The sequence below is a fragment of the Microtus pennsylvanicus genome, chromosome 1 (assembly GCF_037038515.1).
Source record: "Microtus pennsylvanicus isolate mMicPen1 chromosome 1, mMicPen1.hap1, whole genome shotgun sequence".
Classification (NCBI taxonomy): Eukaryota; Metazoa; Chordata; class Mammalia; order Rodentia; family Cricetidae; genus Microtus; species Microtus pennsylvanicus.
In genome coordinates, this window is record NC_134579.1 from 146,076,161 (window position 1) to 146,092,325 (window position 16,165).

A 16,165-nucleotide genomic window follows, 5' to 3' on the forward strand; every position below is an offset into this window, starting at 1 on the left:
ACTGAGTAACTGTCTTCCTCTACAAGGGAAGGCCACCCTCTCCAAACCAGTGTACAGCTCAGGAGGGGCATATGGAGTGGTTAGAGAGGAAGGAACCTCCTGGATAGCCAATAATATCAGTCAAATCAACCTTAGTCATCAATGGAGTGGCAGATGTTACAGCCAAATTAACCTTACCTCTGAGCTGATGGGGGAGGTCTATGAAAAGGAGATCACCTCTACCCACTGTAGTGGAAAAACCATACAAGAACTATGCTGATTAATTTCAACTTTAAACCTGGCATGGGCCAGAATACCTGCTAAAAGAGGGGCATTTTTGCATTCTTTTTTTTTCTAATACCAACCATAGTTCCTCTCTCTCTTGTCCTCCTACTTTCCCTTACCTCACTCCCACCTCAGCACCCGCCATCCACTCCTCAGAAAGGGTAAGGCCTCTCATGCAGAGTCAACAAAACCTGGTACATCAAGTTGAAGCAAGTCCCTCACCCTTATATCAAGACTGAGCAAGGCACCCCACCACAGGAAATGGGCTCCAAGTTCAGGAGTCTTAATGGGTAATAGATCAGGTTAGCCTATGGGAATGTCTGTGGGAGTCTTTCTTGATTGTTAACTGAGATGGGGAAATTCAACCCTATTGTGAGTGTCAGTATTCTCTAGGCAGAATCAGTATAAAGGGAGGGAAAGCTAGCCCAGAGTAAGCAAGAAAATAAGGATACATTTGCATATTTCCTCCCTGCTCTTGACTTCCCCGAAATAATGGAACTGTCAGCCAAATAAACTCTCTCTTTCCTGGGCTGCTTTTTGTTACAGTAATTATGAAAACAACCAAAATGAAACAAGATCAAGGACACAGACAGGGATGAGAGAAATAGAGCATTGACCTCAGGAATTTCCAAGCTTTAAGATGCTAGGGTGAGCAAGCACCTGGAATATGGCTTGACAGATATTGAGAAATAGGGGCAAACACATCAAACAAATAAATGCATTTTATATATAGTAAATTGGGTGACGAGTTCTTAATCCCAGGGCAAAGATTGTGGCTGAAAAGAAAAATGGAACACTAGGAAAGCCAGCAGCACTGGGGTAGTTATTGGAGCCATGGAGAAAATGACAGTAAAGAGTTATGCCACTGTATCTCCAACCTGGGTCCCTTACTTCACCCATATTTCAACATCCTTTGTCACCCAATGCAAGAATGGCCCGTGTGGTAGTTTCTGGGAGGCCTGTTTGCTCTCTGTGAGCTGAGCATACTATTTTATCCTGACAACCCATTTTTGCTCCTGGACCTCCCAACAGGGAAGTCTGGGAGAAACATCCATATATTCCACTCAAAGCCTTTTTGGGGAGATGGAACCCAGAGTCCCATGCATTCAAGGCAAACACTCTACCACCAGCTATATCCGTAGCCCTGTTCAGTGTCTTTCATTCCCTTGCTGCCTCCCCTCCCTTCAATTTTTTGCTTACTCCGAGTTTTTCTCATCCTCCAGTCAGGCTGAAGGTCACCATCAATGGCTGCAAAGATTGGATAGGGCAGCAGTCCTTCTTCCACATGCTTCTTTATGCTGGACAAGTTAGAGTTCTGTAACTATGGAAGAAAAGTACCCAGATTGAATGGGGTAGAAGCACAAGGGGATGATTTATTCTTCCCAAACTCAGTGGGATCTTTGCATATAGTGCACCTAGTTCTGAAATAGTCTTTTCTTCCTTCTTCATCTATGAAACCCATTCCACATGTGTGGAAATCCAAGGACAACATGAAGGAGTCAGTTCTCCTTCTACCACATGGGTTCCAAGATTGAACTTAGATCTTCAGGCTTGACTGCAGCTATCTTGACAGTCCACTGTTCATATTTTTCAGTGTAGAAAACAGACAGCGCTCATCTACAGAGTACAGTGGGGTACCTCAAAGGATGAGACTGGAGAAGAGTCAGAGAGACCACTGCTGAGGAAAGCAGTCCCACAGGCCAAGAATGAAGAGAGAGATCATGTCCCTATTTATCTGGAGGAATTTTATCCTCTTTGAGCAGCAGTTCTCATTTGTCTCTTTCTCAGGGTGCTGACCATCACCATTCTGTTCTTCATTCCTGTGATTTTACTATCTTAGATGCCTCAGAGAAGTGGAATCATGTGACTGGCTTGTGCCACCTAGCATAACTGAAGGGGATAGTTGTCATACAAACCATTACCATCTGTCTCACAAATCACACACACATACACACACACACACACACACACAGAGAGAGAGAGAGAGAGAGAGAGAGAGAGAGAGAGAGAGAGAGAGAAAGGAACACAAGAACTTAGCACTTTGATCATGATAGAGTTCACAGATAAGTGCAGGTATCCAAAGTCATCAAAATGTGTTTGAAATGTATATGTATGTTCAACTGTGCACATATCAGGTATACCCCCATAAATCTTAAAAAAAAACTAAGTTAAACTGTGAGAGGGAGAGTGAGAGAGAAGTACACTGATGTAGGTGGGTCATCTGTCTATGTATTACTTTCATTGGTTAATAAAGAGACTGCCTTGGCCTTTTAATAGGGCAGAAAAGTAGGTGGGTGGAGTAGACAGAGCAGAATGCTGGGAGGAAGAAGGCAGTGAGGCAGACGCCATAGCTCTCCTCTCTGAGATGGATGCAGGTTAGAATCTTCCCGGTAAGCCACCACTTCGTGGTGCTACACAGATTATTAGAAATGAGTTAATCAAGACGTGAGAGTTAGTTAATAAAAGGCTAGAACTAATGGGCCAGGCAGTGTTTAAATGAATACAATTTGTGTGTTGTTATTTCGGGTGTAAAGCTAGCCATGAGGAAGCCGGGTGGGATGAAAAGCAGGCCTGCCTGCAGTTCATCACTACAGTACAGGAAAGAGAGAAGATGGAGAGGGGACTGGAAAGATAGCTCCAAGATTGAAAACACCTGCAGAGGACCAGGGTTCAGCTTCCAGCACCCATGAGGCAGCTCACAAGCATCTGTAACACAAGTTCTAAGGGATACAGTGCCCTCTTCTGGTCTCTACGTACAGTGCATGCATGCAATGCATATACATAAATGCAGGCACTCATATACAAATAAAACAAAAAATAACTTTAAGGAAAAGGAGGGGGAAAGGTAGGAGAGGCAGAAAGGCAGTGAGAAAGGGAAAAGAAGGAGGGAGAGGAAAAGAGGGATAAGAGGAGAAAACAAATACACTGTGGGATCCTCCTCTACTTTAACAGTTCTAAATAGCATCTGTTCCCCTAGGAAACACAGTCTGGTAGGAATTCTAACAGTATCATTCAAAACTTCCATTTTCTCTCTTTTTATTCCTGTCTCTCAGTTCAAGCTGTGTCTGTCCCTCTCATTTCTAAGAATGGCACAACCAACCTAACTCAACCAAACCACAAAACCAGAAGAAATCTACTGGAGAAAGAACTCTTGGGGCTGAGTTCCTACTGTCATCCTGACTCTCCCATGATGAGTTCACCCTGCAAGTCACAGACATTTGGATCGTGGTAGCCATCTGCCCTGAATAGAGCACAGGTGATATGCACAGACAGCCTGGGGATGGATCCTAGAGCCTGCTGACTAGAGGGTCTGGAGGTGACCAAAATGGCACTCTGGGCCTGGGGAAAACTTTTCTAACTAAGAACACAGAGATGTAGAAAACTCCAGTCTTTCTGGGGTAAATAATAAAATATGAATACAAGCATAGAAGAGTAAATTCAAGAAAAGAAATGATCAAGGACAGAGATGGAAAAAATAGGTGCCTTGGAGCCTCTTGCATTTGGATGATTCTAGATGTTTCTATGGTCCTCATAATTTCTACTCAATTTACTGCACAAACCACTCAGAGTCTGATTCTTCTACTTCCAAACAATCAACCCTGGCATATTTTTAGTCTTTTGGGACCCCATGTACTCTACTAGGAGTGACTTACTTCTCTGGTTTGCCTGGAAACAACAAAATAGGCCCAAAAGTCAGTCAAAGAGTAATTCTTTTTCTTTGATGCCTGTATGGCTTTCTCCAAGTTCTCTCCAAAGTGCCAGCTACTCTCCTCATATCGCTCTTTCAGCTCCTCTTCCATCCCTTCCATATTTCCATTGTTGTTGTAGAATGAAGACAACGCCCTGGGGACAGAGAGAAGAAATGGACTGAGGATCAGAATAGTAACCCCAAAATGCCATTAACCCTGACTGTCTCTATCATGTAACAAGCCAGGGGAAGAATGATTAACTGTCATAACAGAAATTAAGTATGCAAACAAGGATGAGAGTCCATGGAACACTCACGCATATGAAGTATGTGTGGTATGATTCTTTTATTCAACAGATAGGACAGTGAGAGCAAGATAGAAGAAATACATCATAGTTTAATGTCAGACTCCAGGCCAGACTGCTACCCTGCCCATCATACAGATGACACAGTCATGCGCCTACTAAGATCATAGTCTATGAAGATCTAGTTAACATATTCCCAAATACCAGGACCTCTAACCTGGGGAAATAAGTTTACATCCAAGAGGGTACAGACAGATACACACCCTGCTCCCCCAACTGCTTCGATGATGGGAAATCAGAGAGACTGACTGCAGCATCATGCTGAAACCTACCTCTGAGACCTATAAAAAGGACTCTACCATGTGAGTCCTGACTCCTATCAGAGCCCCCACCATGTTGTCTGTCTCATTGCTGAACACTGAACTCTGTTGTTATCTATGTGTTGATGGCATTAATAACTGGTGGTTTGAATGAGAATGTCTTTTATAGATTCATGTGTTTGAACTTGGTCCCCAGTTGGTGGCACTGTTTGGGAAGGTATTGGAACTTTCAGGAAGTAGAAACTTGCTGTAAAATACATCACTGAGGGTGAGCTTTGAGAGTTCACCGCTTCACCATATTTTCAGTTCACGCTCTCTGGTTTCTGCTTGCACAGAAGATGTAATCTCAACCTCTTGCTCCAACTTCCTGCTGCTATGCCTCTCCTACCACTACAGACTCCCCTTTAAAGCCATGAGCCCAAACAAACTCTTCCTTATACAGTCACTTTGGCAATCATGTTTTATTACAGCAACAGACAAGTAACTAAATAGTAACTTCTAATAAAGTTTTAACCCCCACAGTCCATCTCAGTGTTCCTCTGAATCCCACCTCTGAGACTGGATCCCAATCCTACATATGACAGGAAAATAGTATTTGTTTCAGATGAACATCTATCAAGTATGTGACTGTTACATCTCATTTGGTTTCTATTGCTGTGATAAAATGCTGATCCAAACCAACTTTCAGAGGAAAGGGTTTATTTGGCTTACAGGCTAAATAATACTTCATCACTGAGGGAAGTCAAAGCAGGAAATCTGGTAGGGCAGGAACTAATGAAGAGTTCATGGAGGAATGTTGGATCAATGGCTTTCTCAGACTGCTTTCTTTTTTTTTTTATTGAGAAAAGGAAAATAAACAAGTTTCCACCTCCTCCCAGCCTCCCATTTCCCTCCCCCTCCTCCCATCCTTCTCTCCCTCCCCCTACTCCTCTCCCCCTCCCTCTCCAGTCCAAAGAGCAGTCAGGGTTCCCTGCCCCATGGAAAGTCCAAGGTCCTCCCCCCTCCATCCATATCTAGGAAGGTGAACATCCAAACTGGCTAGGCTCCCACAAAGCCAGCACATTAAGTAGGATCAAAACCCCGTGCCATTGTCCTTGGCTTCTCGAATTTTGCATGCAAATGGATGGAAATAGAAAACACTATCCTGAGTGAGGTAACCCAGACCCAAAAAGATGAACATAGGATGTACTCACTCATAATTGGTTTCTAGCCATAAATAAGGGTCGCAGAGTCTACAATTGGTGAACCTAAAGAAGCTAAATAAGAAGGTGAACCCAAGGAAAAACATATAGTTATCCTCTTGGCTATGGGAAGTAGACAAAATTGACGGGGAGAAAATTGGGATCTTGGGGGTGGGGTGGGATGGGGGTAAGGGGAGATGGGGAGAGAAAAGGGAGAAGGGGAGGATGGGGGGAACTTGGGGAAAAAGGATGATTGGGATAAAGGAAGGTTGGATAGGAGAGCACGGAAGCACAATTCTTAGTTAAGGGAGCTACCTTAGGGTTGGCAAGAGACTTGAACCTAGAGTGGCTCCCAGGAGCCCAAGCCGAGGTCCCCAGTTAGTTCCTTGGGCAGCTGAGGATAGGGAACCTGAAATGACCCTATCCTATAGCAATACTGACGAATATCTTGCATATCATCATAGAACCTTCATCTGGTGATGGATGGAGATAGAGACAGAGACCCACACTGGAGCACTGGACTGAGCTCCCAAGGTCCCAATGAGGAGCAGAAGGAGGGAGAACATGAGCAAAGAAGTTGGGACCACAAGGGGTGCACCCACCCACTGAGACAGTGGGGCTGATCTATTGGGAGCTCACCAAGGCCAGCTGGACTGTGACTGAAAAAGCATGGGATAAAACCAGACTCTCTGAACATGGCGAACAATCAGACTGCTTTCTTATACAACCCAGGACCACCAGCCTAAGGATGGCTGCAGCATTTACCTAAAGTATTACTAGTGGAATACTGACCCTTATAGTCGGAGGCTGTTCATTCATTCCCAGCTGCCCAAACTCAAAATAACCATACAGGAACTATATAATTTGCAATACTGTTTGTCCAATAGCTTAAATGTATTGGTAGCTAGCTCTTATATCCTAAACTAACCAATCTCCACTAATCTGTGCATCACCACGAGGTCATGGCCTACTGACAAAGTTTCAGCAGGCTCTAGCAGAGGCCTCTGTCTCCTGTGGCAGCTACATGGCTTCTTTCTGACTCCACCTACTCTCTATATATATCTTTTACAGCCTTGCTATATTCTGTTATGTCATTGGCTGAAAGCAGCTTCTTTATTAACAAATGGCAATAAAACATATTGATAGCATACAGAGGGAAATCCCACATCAGACCCTGCTGGTCACATTTTCCTGATCCAAAAGCCCCAGAAGTCCCCCTCATCCCAATGCTTCTCTCTCCCTGTCCCTCTCTTTTCCCCCCGACTTCCTCAGTCTTCCAACAGCTCTATGACTAATCCCAGGCAGTCAATCGCTGGCTCTATCCTTGATTCAAGGTGGCATTATTGGCACAGCGGGGCAACAGTGTGAAGAATTCTCTCCCAACAGGTAGCACTGCCCGCAGTAGGCTAAGCCCTCACATATCAAACATTAATCAAGAAAATGCACTCACAGTCTTGTCTACATGCCAATCTGATGGAGACAATTTCTCAAGTGAGGTTCCCTCTTCCCTGATGACTATGGTTCACCTAAAGTTGTCAAAGAAACCAACCATACAATCGTCTTCATAATTAGCCCTCAAAAGGATCATTCTCAGTTTAGAGAAGCAGAAAGAAGCTAAGCTCTTTCTCAGCATCACACAGGTATTGAAAGGGAACTGGATTTGTTCTCCTACCATCTTCCTGCTTTTTACTTTCTTTACCTGATATTAGATGAACAAGCTGAGAACATGCCTAGATGGAGAAAGGTTTTCAAAGGAAAACTCCTTACCAGTTCCTATAAGGAAACTCGATACTGGCTAGTTCAGTCAGAATTTTTTAATACTTTTAAGAATGTGCATCTATGTGTATGTATGTCGCTGCACGTACAAGGATGCAGATACATATCCAAGTGCCCATGGCAACACAATGAACCTTAATTTCCCCAAGTCACATTTGTCAAGTGCATTTTATTTATGTTATTGTGTGTGTCTGTGTGTGTGTTCATGTGTATGTATCTGCATGCACACATGTGTGTGGGGGTGCCCACGGAAGCTAGGAGAGTGTCATCTTCTGCAGCTAGATGGGTGTTGTGAGCCTCCTGAGGTGGGACCCAAACTTCAGTTCTCATGATTGAGCAGCAAGTGTTCTTAACCACTGATCCAAGTATCCAGCCCAATTTATCAGGTATTTTCCCTCATTGCTGTGTCAAAAATGTGCCTTCCATACCATAATGGATCATATTCCTTCAAACTGAGTCAAACAAACCCTTCCTTAAATTACTTTTGTTGACTATTTACCACAACAATGAGAAAAATAACTAATCCAACAAGTGCTTCATCTCCACCTACCACTCATTCTCTGTACCATCCAAAAGCTTGTGTAGCTTAATCTGTTACTGGAAAGGTACCAACATTGAATAACAACATCTGCCCTGGGCTTGAATCAACAGATGTCAAAACTGATTAACAATGTCTGCCCTGGGCTTGGAATCAGGAGGTGCCAAAATTGATTAACAATGTCTGGCCTACTTTGTTGATTCCCCAGGGGAGTTCTCACCCTCTCTGAAAACTGGATGGGGGTGGGTTTGGGAGAAGATGGGGGGAGCAGAAGGACCGGAGGAAGACAGAACTGGGGATTGGTATGTAAAATCAGATTATTTTGTAAGTTAATAAAGAAATAAATAAAACAATGCCTGCCTTTGGCTTGGAATCAGCTTGTCAGGCATGAGTGCTTCTGAGCCCTTTGGATAAGAAAGTCTACATAGATTTAACACAAAAATCTCTCATAAAGACCAAAGAATAAAAAAGGGCTGTAGTCCACCCACCTAAAGTGTAAACACTGCCCTTGAACTTGAAAATGCTAGAAATGGGGTAGCAGCTTCTGCATCTCTCCTTTCTTTCTTTTCTTTCTCTCTCTTCCTCTCCTTTTCTGTCCCCCATTCTCTCTCTTCCCTTCTTCCCCCATCCATAACCCCTTACTCTTATATCATTCCCAATACTTCCTAAATAAACTCTATACCCAATTCTCTCTGTATGACTTATCTGTCTGTCTCCCACTCGCGTGGCATGGCTTTGGGTCACTTGCCACCGACCCACATGGGACCAGCCTTGGGTCACCTGCATCATGAATGATAACAATGGTTTGTAACTCAGCCAGGTGGCCTGAGGCATGCAGGGACCCTAGACCTGGACCACTTTCCAACTTCCTGCGCCTGCTCCATTGCTGCACATGGTAAGGTCTCCTTCTCCAAGCCAGCTTTCACCGACATTGACATTTATCTCTGGTTATTCCCCACAGCTGAGGACTGGAATCTTGTTTCCCATCACGGACTGCAGTCACTCGGCCACTTGGGTGGCCCCGGTCCCCACCCTTTGAGCTGACAAGCCTTAGGGTGACCTGACCTATCACTCAACCCTCGCTCTATCTCGAAAACAGAGTTTGCAGACAGCTAGCCTTTGGGTCTCGTCTTTCTCTCGTGTCCTAGGCAATGGAAAATACTAGCTGTCCAATCTCAGTGCAGGTATGCCTTTTACAGACCCTAAAACAGCTGCCTTATTTACAGATTTCTAACATTACCTGCCTTTGCGCTAACAAATGGCCCACATACCCCTTAAATAACACCCCAAACTGGGAGCTTTCTAACTTCAGCAAACAGACAGATTGGAAAGTTTCTATCCAGTCAGCATCTCACACCCATACGCTTTTCCTTTTGCTAGGCAATGCTCCACCCACCCACCTGTAAATGCTCCATTTCTCAATCCTATTCCTCTTCTCACTTCTATTCTGTCTCTGCCACTGCTACCTCTGGTCCCACGAAGAAGGGGGGAAGAGAATGGGAGGAGAGGAAGGAGGGGAAACTGCTATCAGGATATAAAATATGAATACATTTAATTAATAATTTTAAAAGGCAGGCATGGATGAACATGCCTGCACCACTAGCACTGGAGAGCAGAGACGGTGGATCCTACAGTCAGCCTAGCCAAAATTGTGTGCTTTAGACTCAGTACGAAGCCATATCTCACAGCAATAATGTAGTACCAACAGAGGACACTTGATAGCTGCCTTGCTCTGGTCACCACAGGCCTCCATAGGAATATGCACAGCCCAACACCCTCACATGCAGCAGTAAATCTGAGAGTGAGTCTGTGAAGGTGTTTACAGAGACATTTAAATGAGATGAGAAGACACACCCTCATGTGGTCACACCATTCCCCATGCTGGACCCAGATGACGCTCAGCTGAGCACCAGCACACCTCCCTCTGCTTCACAAAGTGCCCTTAATGCCATGACACACAAGGCTTTCAAGCTGAGAACCAAGAGAAACCTTTCCTTTGTTCAGTTGCTTTTGTCGGGTATTTTGTTACACCAAGAAAAGTGAAAATACATCAGTGCACAACCAATCCATATACGGAAATATTACAGCATACAACATAAAATACACATCTGTCCATTTAAGAAATGGAAAAAAAAGACATCATGCATTTGGTATCCGGAGGAAGATGCTCTCATTCTGATATCAAAAAACATGGTACACCTTCCGTCCCCACACACAACACTTACCAAGTAGACCCAGAGACCCCTGCGAGGTATGTGACAGCATCCAACAGGCCAAGTTCTTTCATCTCACTCAGTACCCCAAGACAAGCGATGTGGGCACGCAGTCCCCCACCAGAGCCCAGGACAGCAATCACTGGAGCCTGGGCATTAGAGGAAGGACAATTAGAGCCAGTAGATAATGTGAGGAATAAGAGGGCATCCAAGGTCCTGCTTGGGCAGGGTGGCATCTGCCCCATGTCGATGCTCTGGCAGAGTGAGTTCATACCTATTTACCCACCCTTCCTGCTCATCCTGGATGAGCTGAGCTGTAGAGCCTAGGGATAGAAGAAGCAATCCCACCAGTATGGAGCCTCACTTGCGCTTACCTGGTCGGCCTGGATGTTCAGCTTTTGCAGAGCCTCCAACACCTTGGAGCTGCGTTTGTTCACAGCCGCCTTCTCTTCTTTCTGGAGTCCAGTGGCAAAGTAAATGTCAGAACTTCCCAGGACAAAGAGGAAAAACAGGAACCGTCAGGAATTTTGCAGTAAGTAAACAGAAATTACCTAGAGTTCTGTCCTCCAAAGAACTATCTACCTGCTGCAGGTTGCTCAGGCGCAAAGGTGATCAAGGGTTCTGAGTTTAGTTTATCCAACAGTGAAAACATAAACCAAAGTGCAGCCAAGGGCCCACCAAGATGGCTCTGAAGGTAAAGGTGCCTGCCAACAAGTCTGGTAGGCTGAGCATACACGAAAGGGACAGAACTGACTACCCCAAGTTGTCTTCTGACCTACATGTGCTGTGGCAGCTGTGTGCAAGCATGTGTGCATGCATGCATTCACACACATTCATACAAATAAATGAATATAATTGCTTTGAGAGGGCTGGATACTTGGCTCAGCAATTAAGACTGCTGGCTGCTAATAGTCTGGAACTGGAAGCAACCTAGATGTCCTTCAACCAAATAATGGATAAAGGAAATGTGGTCCATTTGCATAATGGAGAATTATTCAGCAGTTAAAAAAATGACATCATGAAACCTCAGACAAATGAATAGAACTACAAAAAATCATCCTGAGTAAAGTAGTAAAGTAACACAGACCCAGAAAGATGAACACGATATGTACTCACTTATCAGTAGATATTAGCTATTAAGGATACTCACACTATAATCCACAGTCCCAGAGAGGCTAAGTAAAAAGGAGGTTTCGGAGGGGGGGGAGGGTGTTGCATGGATCTCCCCGGGAAAGGGAATTAGAATAGATTTTGTGGGTGGACTGGGAGCAGGTGGGAATGGGAACAGGCAGGACCAGGTTGGAGAGGAATGGACAAAAGGAGAGAATACAGGGAGAGACTACTGGACCTGGGGGGCATTTGGAGGCGATTTAGGAACCCAGTGCAGTGGAAACTTCCTAGAATCTATGAGGCTGACACTAGTGAGGACTCCTGGTAATGGAAGACATAGAGCCTGAACTAGCCATGTTCTGTAACCAAGCAAGGCTTCAAGTGATGGGACCGGGACAACAACCAAGCCACAAAACCTTCAGTCTACAACCTGTCCTGCCTACAAGATATGCTGAACAATGGTGGCTCAGAACTTGTGGGAGTGGCCAACAAATAACTGGTCTAATTTGAGACCCTAACCACAGGAGGGAGACCATGGCTGACACTAGCTGGATGGCTAGGAACCAGAGACCTACGATAGAACTAAACATGTCTGCCCCCCCCAAGTCAATGAAATGAGTCCTAATTCTGCTATACTAGCCCAGTCTTCATCAGAGAGGTTTCCTATAGAAGCTGATGGAAGCAGATGCAAAGATCCACAACCAAACTTTAGGTGGAACTCAGGGAATCCCGAGGGAGAAGGAGGATTGTAGGAGCCAGAGAGGTTGAGGATTCCCAGAGAACATGGCCCACAGAATTGACTAAGCAGGGTTCACATGGGCTCACAGAGACTGAGGTGGCAATCACAGAACCTGCATGGTTCTGCGCTAGGCCTTCTGCATATATGTAGTCCTTGTTTAGTTTGAGGTTGTGGGGGGGACACCTAAATTGGGAGTGGGGGTACCTCTGACTCTTTGGCCTGCTCTTGGGACCCTTTTCCTCCTACTGGGTTGCCTCATCCAGCCTTGAAATAAGGGTTAGTGTCTAGTATTAATGCATCATGTTATGCAATGTTCAGTTGCTATCCCTGGGAGGTTGCTCTTTTAAAGGGAAACTGAGGAGGAGTGGATTTGGGGAGATGGAGGTAGTGGGGGGACCGGGAGGCGTGGAGGGAAGGGAAATTGCAGTTGGGATATATTGCATGAGGCATGAGAGAAGAATAAAAAGAAAAGAACACTTGCTGTTCTTCCAGAGGACCCAAGCTCAGTCCCTAGCACCTGTATTAGGCAGCTCACAACTGCTTATAACTCTAGTTCCAGAGGATCCAACACCCTCTTCAAGCATCCAAACTTATATACAAATAAAAATAAATCTTAAAAGAAAATTCAAAGAGCACACAATAGTTCAGCAAGAAATTTTGTCATGACTTGTTGAAATGCCAGAATTCAGGATATAATGGCTACAAACACCTGGTGCCCTCAATATTTTCAGGGTCTGTATATGCAAATTCAGTGACCCTCTGAGAAACTTACTGTTCCATTAAAGAGGCCCAGACACTTTCCAGCCGCTATCCACTGAAGAAGACGGTGGATCACCTGCTCCCAGAACTGAAAGCCAAGGGGATGTGTGGATCTCTGCAGGTACCACAATGTCTTACATAAGAGAACAGGATACCTCGGAGTACGGGTGTCTGCAGAGGGCTAGTGCTGGTCTGGAATCAACACTCCATGGATACTGAAAAGTGGCTGCATTTTATAACAGCACAGCAGAAAGCAGTTCAGTGGTTCTCAGAAATGCTGCACAGAAAAGCTGGCATGGTAGCTTATGCCTGTAATCCTACCACTTAAAAAATTGCCATAAGAGGATATTGATTGGGGATCAAGGCCTCACAGTGATGCTTGATCTCAAAAAGGCAAAAGAGAGAGGTGGGGAGGTGACTTATTCAGTAAAATGCTTGCTTAGCAAGAAGATTTGAGTTCAATCTCTAGCATCCAAGTAACAAAGCAGTGTGTGCCTGTAACCTCTGTGGAGGTGAGGATAGGACAAACCCAGGGACTTGCTACCCATCTGATCTACCTAAATCTGTGAGCCACAGTTTCAGTGTGCGACCCTGTCTCAAAAAATAAGGTGAAGAGCAACTGAGAAAGACATCTGATGTCGAGTTCCGAGCTGCACACATTTTTAAGCAGCAAACAAACAACTACAATGTGACCCAGAAATTTCAGTCCTAGGTATATAGTCCAAGTAATTCAAAGCAAGTATTCAAACAAAACCTTGAAAACCAACCTACAAGTTGTTCATAATAACTAACAGGCAGAACTGACCCATTGTCATCAAGTGATGAACACCCAAACAAAATGTGATCTAATTGAGTGATGGTTTATCACTCAGGAATCAAAAGTTTCCTGTACATTCTACATTGTAGGTGGACCTTACAAAGGAAATCCTCAGTGACAGAGACAAACACAAAGGTCATATCTTATATAACCACCCTACATCAAGAACAGGATCTAACACAGTGATAGGAAGCAGGTCAGTAGCTGCCTGGGACTGGAGAGGGGGAGAAGTGGAAGAGATGTTTAGTGCGGTAGGGGGTTCCTTTTGGGGTGCTAAAAATATTCTGAAATTAGACAGAGATGACACTTGGACTTCCCGGAAAATGTGATAATTGCTACTGATTTGTTTACTTTTACATGATCAAGATGGTAAATTTATGTGTTTTGCCCCAATAAAAAAAATAAGTAGTTAAGAAACTAAACTTCACCTGTTTGGAGGGCTTCACTATGATAGCACTTGCCTTCAAGTCTCATGATCTGAGTTTGATTCCTCAAACCCACATGGAAGAAGGAAATGGCTCCCATAAATTGTCTTTGACTTCCACATATAAACCATACCACATGCACACCCTTCATATACACTCTAAATAAGTGAATGTGATAAAAACCTTAAAATTTAAATTATACCCATGGCTCACCGCTTATGTATACCGGATGGTTGTGACGTGGGAGACTCTTCAGGGTTCATCTTCTCAAACTCTTCAACTACTTTCAATATTGCTTTATTCTGTGGCGCAGTCACGTCCCACTTTGTGAGTGGTGCAGTCACGTCCCACTTTGTGGTGAGTTAATGGAGTTCAAAGGTCAGTATTGACTCTAGCTGTGGTTTCTGTAGAAATGAACCTAGATGACTATTCTTTAAGGGAGATCAGTCGACCAGCACAGTCTTACTTTGTAGTGATTATCTGATAAATGTCATGTCATGGGTTGAATTCAAGTAGTCATTTTAAAAAAATTGAGGTGAGGCACAGAAAAGAATATTTGGGTCCTTGTTGAAAGCCTATTAGAAGGTTCTCTGGCTTTGAACCAAATATTTTTGTCTCTTCAGCCACTGGCTCTCAGCCCAGGAGGGCAGTGATTCACTCAAAGTGAGGTTATTGATATGGCTGCTGGTAGGATGAGGCTAAGCTGAAGGGCAAAGGCATATCGGGAACATACTACCTTCCTGGAGGACAGTCCACACTGTCTCCTACCCAATACCCCACCCTTAGGTTGGAGATTCAGAAGACCAGACTCCTTGGTGGACACTGAGAAGGAGGTTCCCTTGACTACACCCCAACCATTTAAGAACAGTGGGTTCTAGGGCTAGCCATAACTCCTGCCCTGCCCTTGCCCTGCTCCAATCTAGAAATTCCTCACTTCAGAAATGGCTTAGATGTTTCAAGTCTTTGTAGCGTTTGCTAGGAGATGGACTGGACACCTGTACCTCTCCAGCTTCCCCATACACGTCCATCCCCAAAGACTCCTCTATCCTGAGGGATGAACTAATGAAAAGAGCCAAGTTCCATCAGACAAAATTAGCTCTAGGGAAAGAAACTACCAGTTGAGAGTTGCTATTGCCAGTGACTATCCGTGCTGATATGATTCACAAGTCAACACAAGATTGACTTTTTATTCAAAAAAGGTTGCTTTTATTCTATTTACAAAATTGCTCCATCCCCATACTACCTGAATTTCTTGAGCAATTTAGCTGGTAACTGCTGTCCCCAGCAAGGACCCAGCACCTTCACTATCAGGGTGTCAAAGTACAAACAACTTCAGTGACACAAACACATATAAGAGAAAGTTTGGTTAAAGAAATATTTTGGTACTTACAGACCCTGGGGAATCTCCGCAGGCCTCCAGCACAGAGGAAAGATAGACAGGAGAAAGTGGCAACCAGCAGTATATACTGGGGCTAGCTCTGGGGTTGCTTCAAGTTATCAGGCAAATGCCTGGGTGGTACATTTAAAGGAAACCCAGCCTGTAGAGGGAGAGAAGGGTGCTTTCTAACTTTTATCTGTGTTGCAAGCTGGCACCCACTGGGTGTGGTAAAGAAGTACCTGGAAACTGTCAAAAGAGACTTACTTGGAAATGTTGTTCTTGAGATTTAAGTTAAACATTAAGAAGTATAAGCACCCACACTAAAGCTATATTTTTTTATGAGGATGTTATTGCTTCAAAGGAATCACAGGTTCTCCCACTTCTACCCCTGATTTTGTTGATTTTTCAAAGCAGTATTGCATATGTATTAGAGCTTTCAATTTCCCATCCAACTTTTCTGGGATAATAAAAACTTATGTTAGGTGGAAATGTGGTGTTATCTGTGTTATAGTTTCCATCGTAACTGAGATTATACTTGCTATTAGTAAATTTTGTTCTTTTAGACATGACAAGGAAACTGCAATTCATGAAATCTTGACAGAATGGTTGTCCAAACAAGACCTGTAAAATGAAAACTAGTTAACATGTAAAC

At 44.1% G+C, this 16,165-nt stretch overlaps 1 protein-coding gene across 1 annotated transcript in view; it reads right to left on the reverse strand.

Moving 5' to 3' along the window:
- Pla2g4c (phospholipase A2 group IVC) overlaps nucleotides 1–15,657 on the reverse strand; it is a 31,094-nt gene extending 15,437 nt beyond the window's left edge. The window contains exons 1-6 of the mRNA XM_075991241.1: nucleotides 15,526–15,657; nucleotides 14,349–14,539; nucleotides 10,660–10,771; nucleotides 10,298–10,434; nucleotides 3,918–4,107; nucleotides 1,465–1,585 (exon numbers count right to left, since the gene is read on the reverse strand). Coding sequence (XP_075847356.1) covers nucleotides 1,465–1,585; nucleotides 3,918–4,107; nucleotides 10,298–10,434; nucleotides 10,660–10,771; nucleotides 14,349–14,398 — 610 coding nt within the window. The 5' untranslated portion in view covers nucleotides 14,399–14,539; nucleotides 15,526–15,657. The remainder of the gene's footprint in view (nucleotides 1–1,464; nucleotides 1,586–3,917; nucleotides 4,108–10,297; nucleotides 10,435–10,659; nucleotides 10,772–14,348; nucleotides 14,540–15,525) is intronic.
- Between the last annotated feature and the right edge of the window lie 508 nt (nucleotides 15,658–16,165).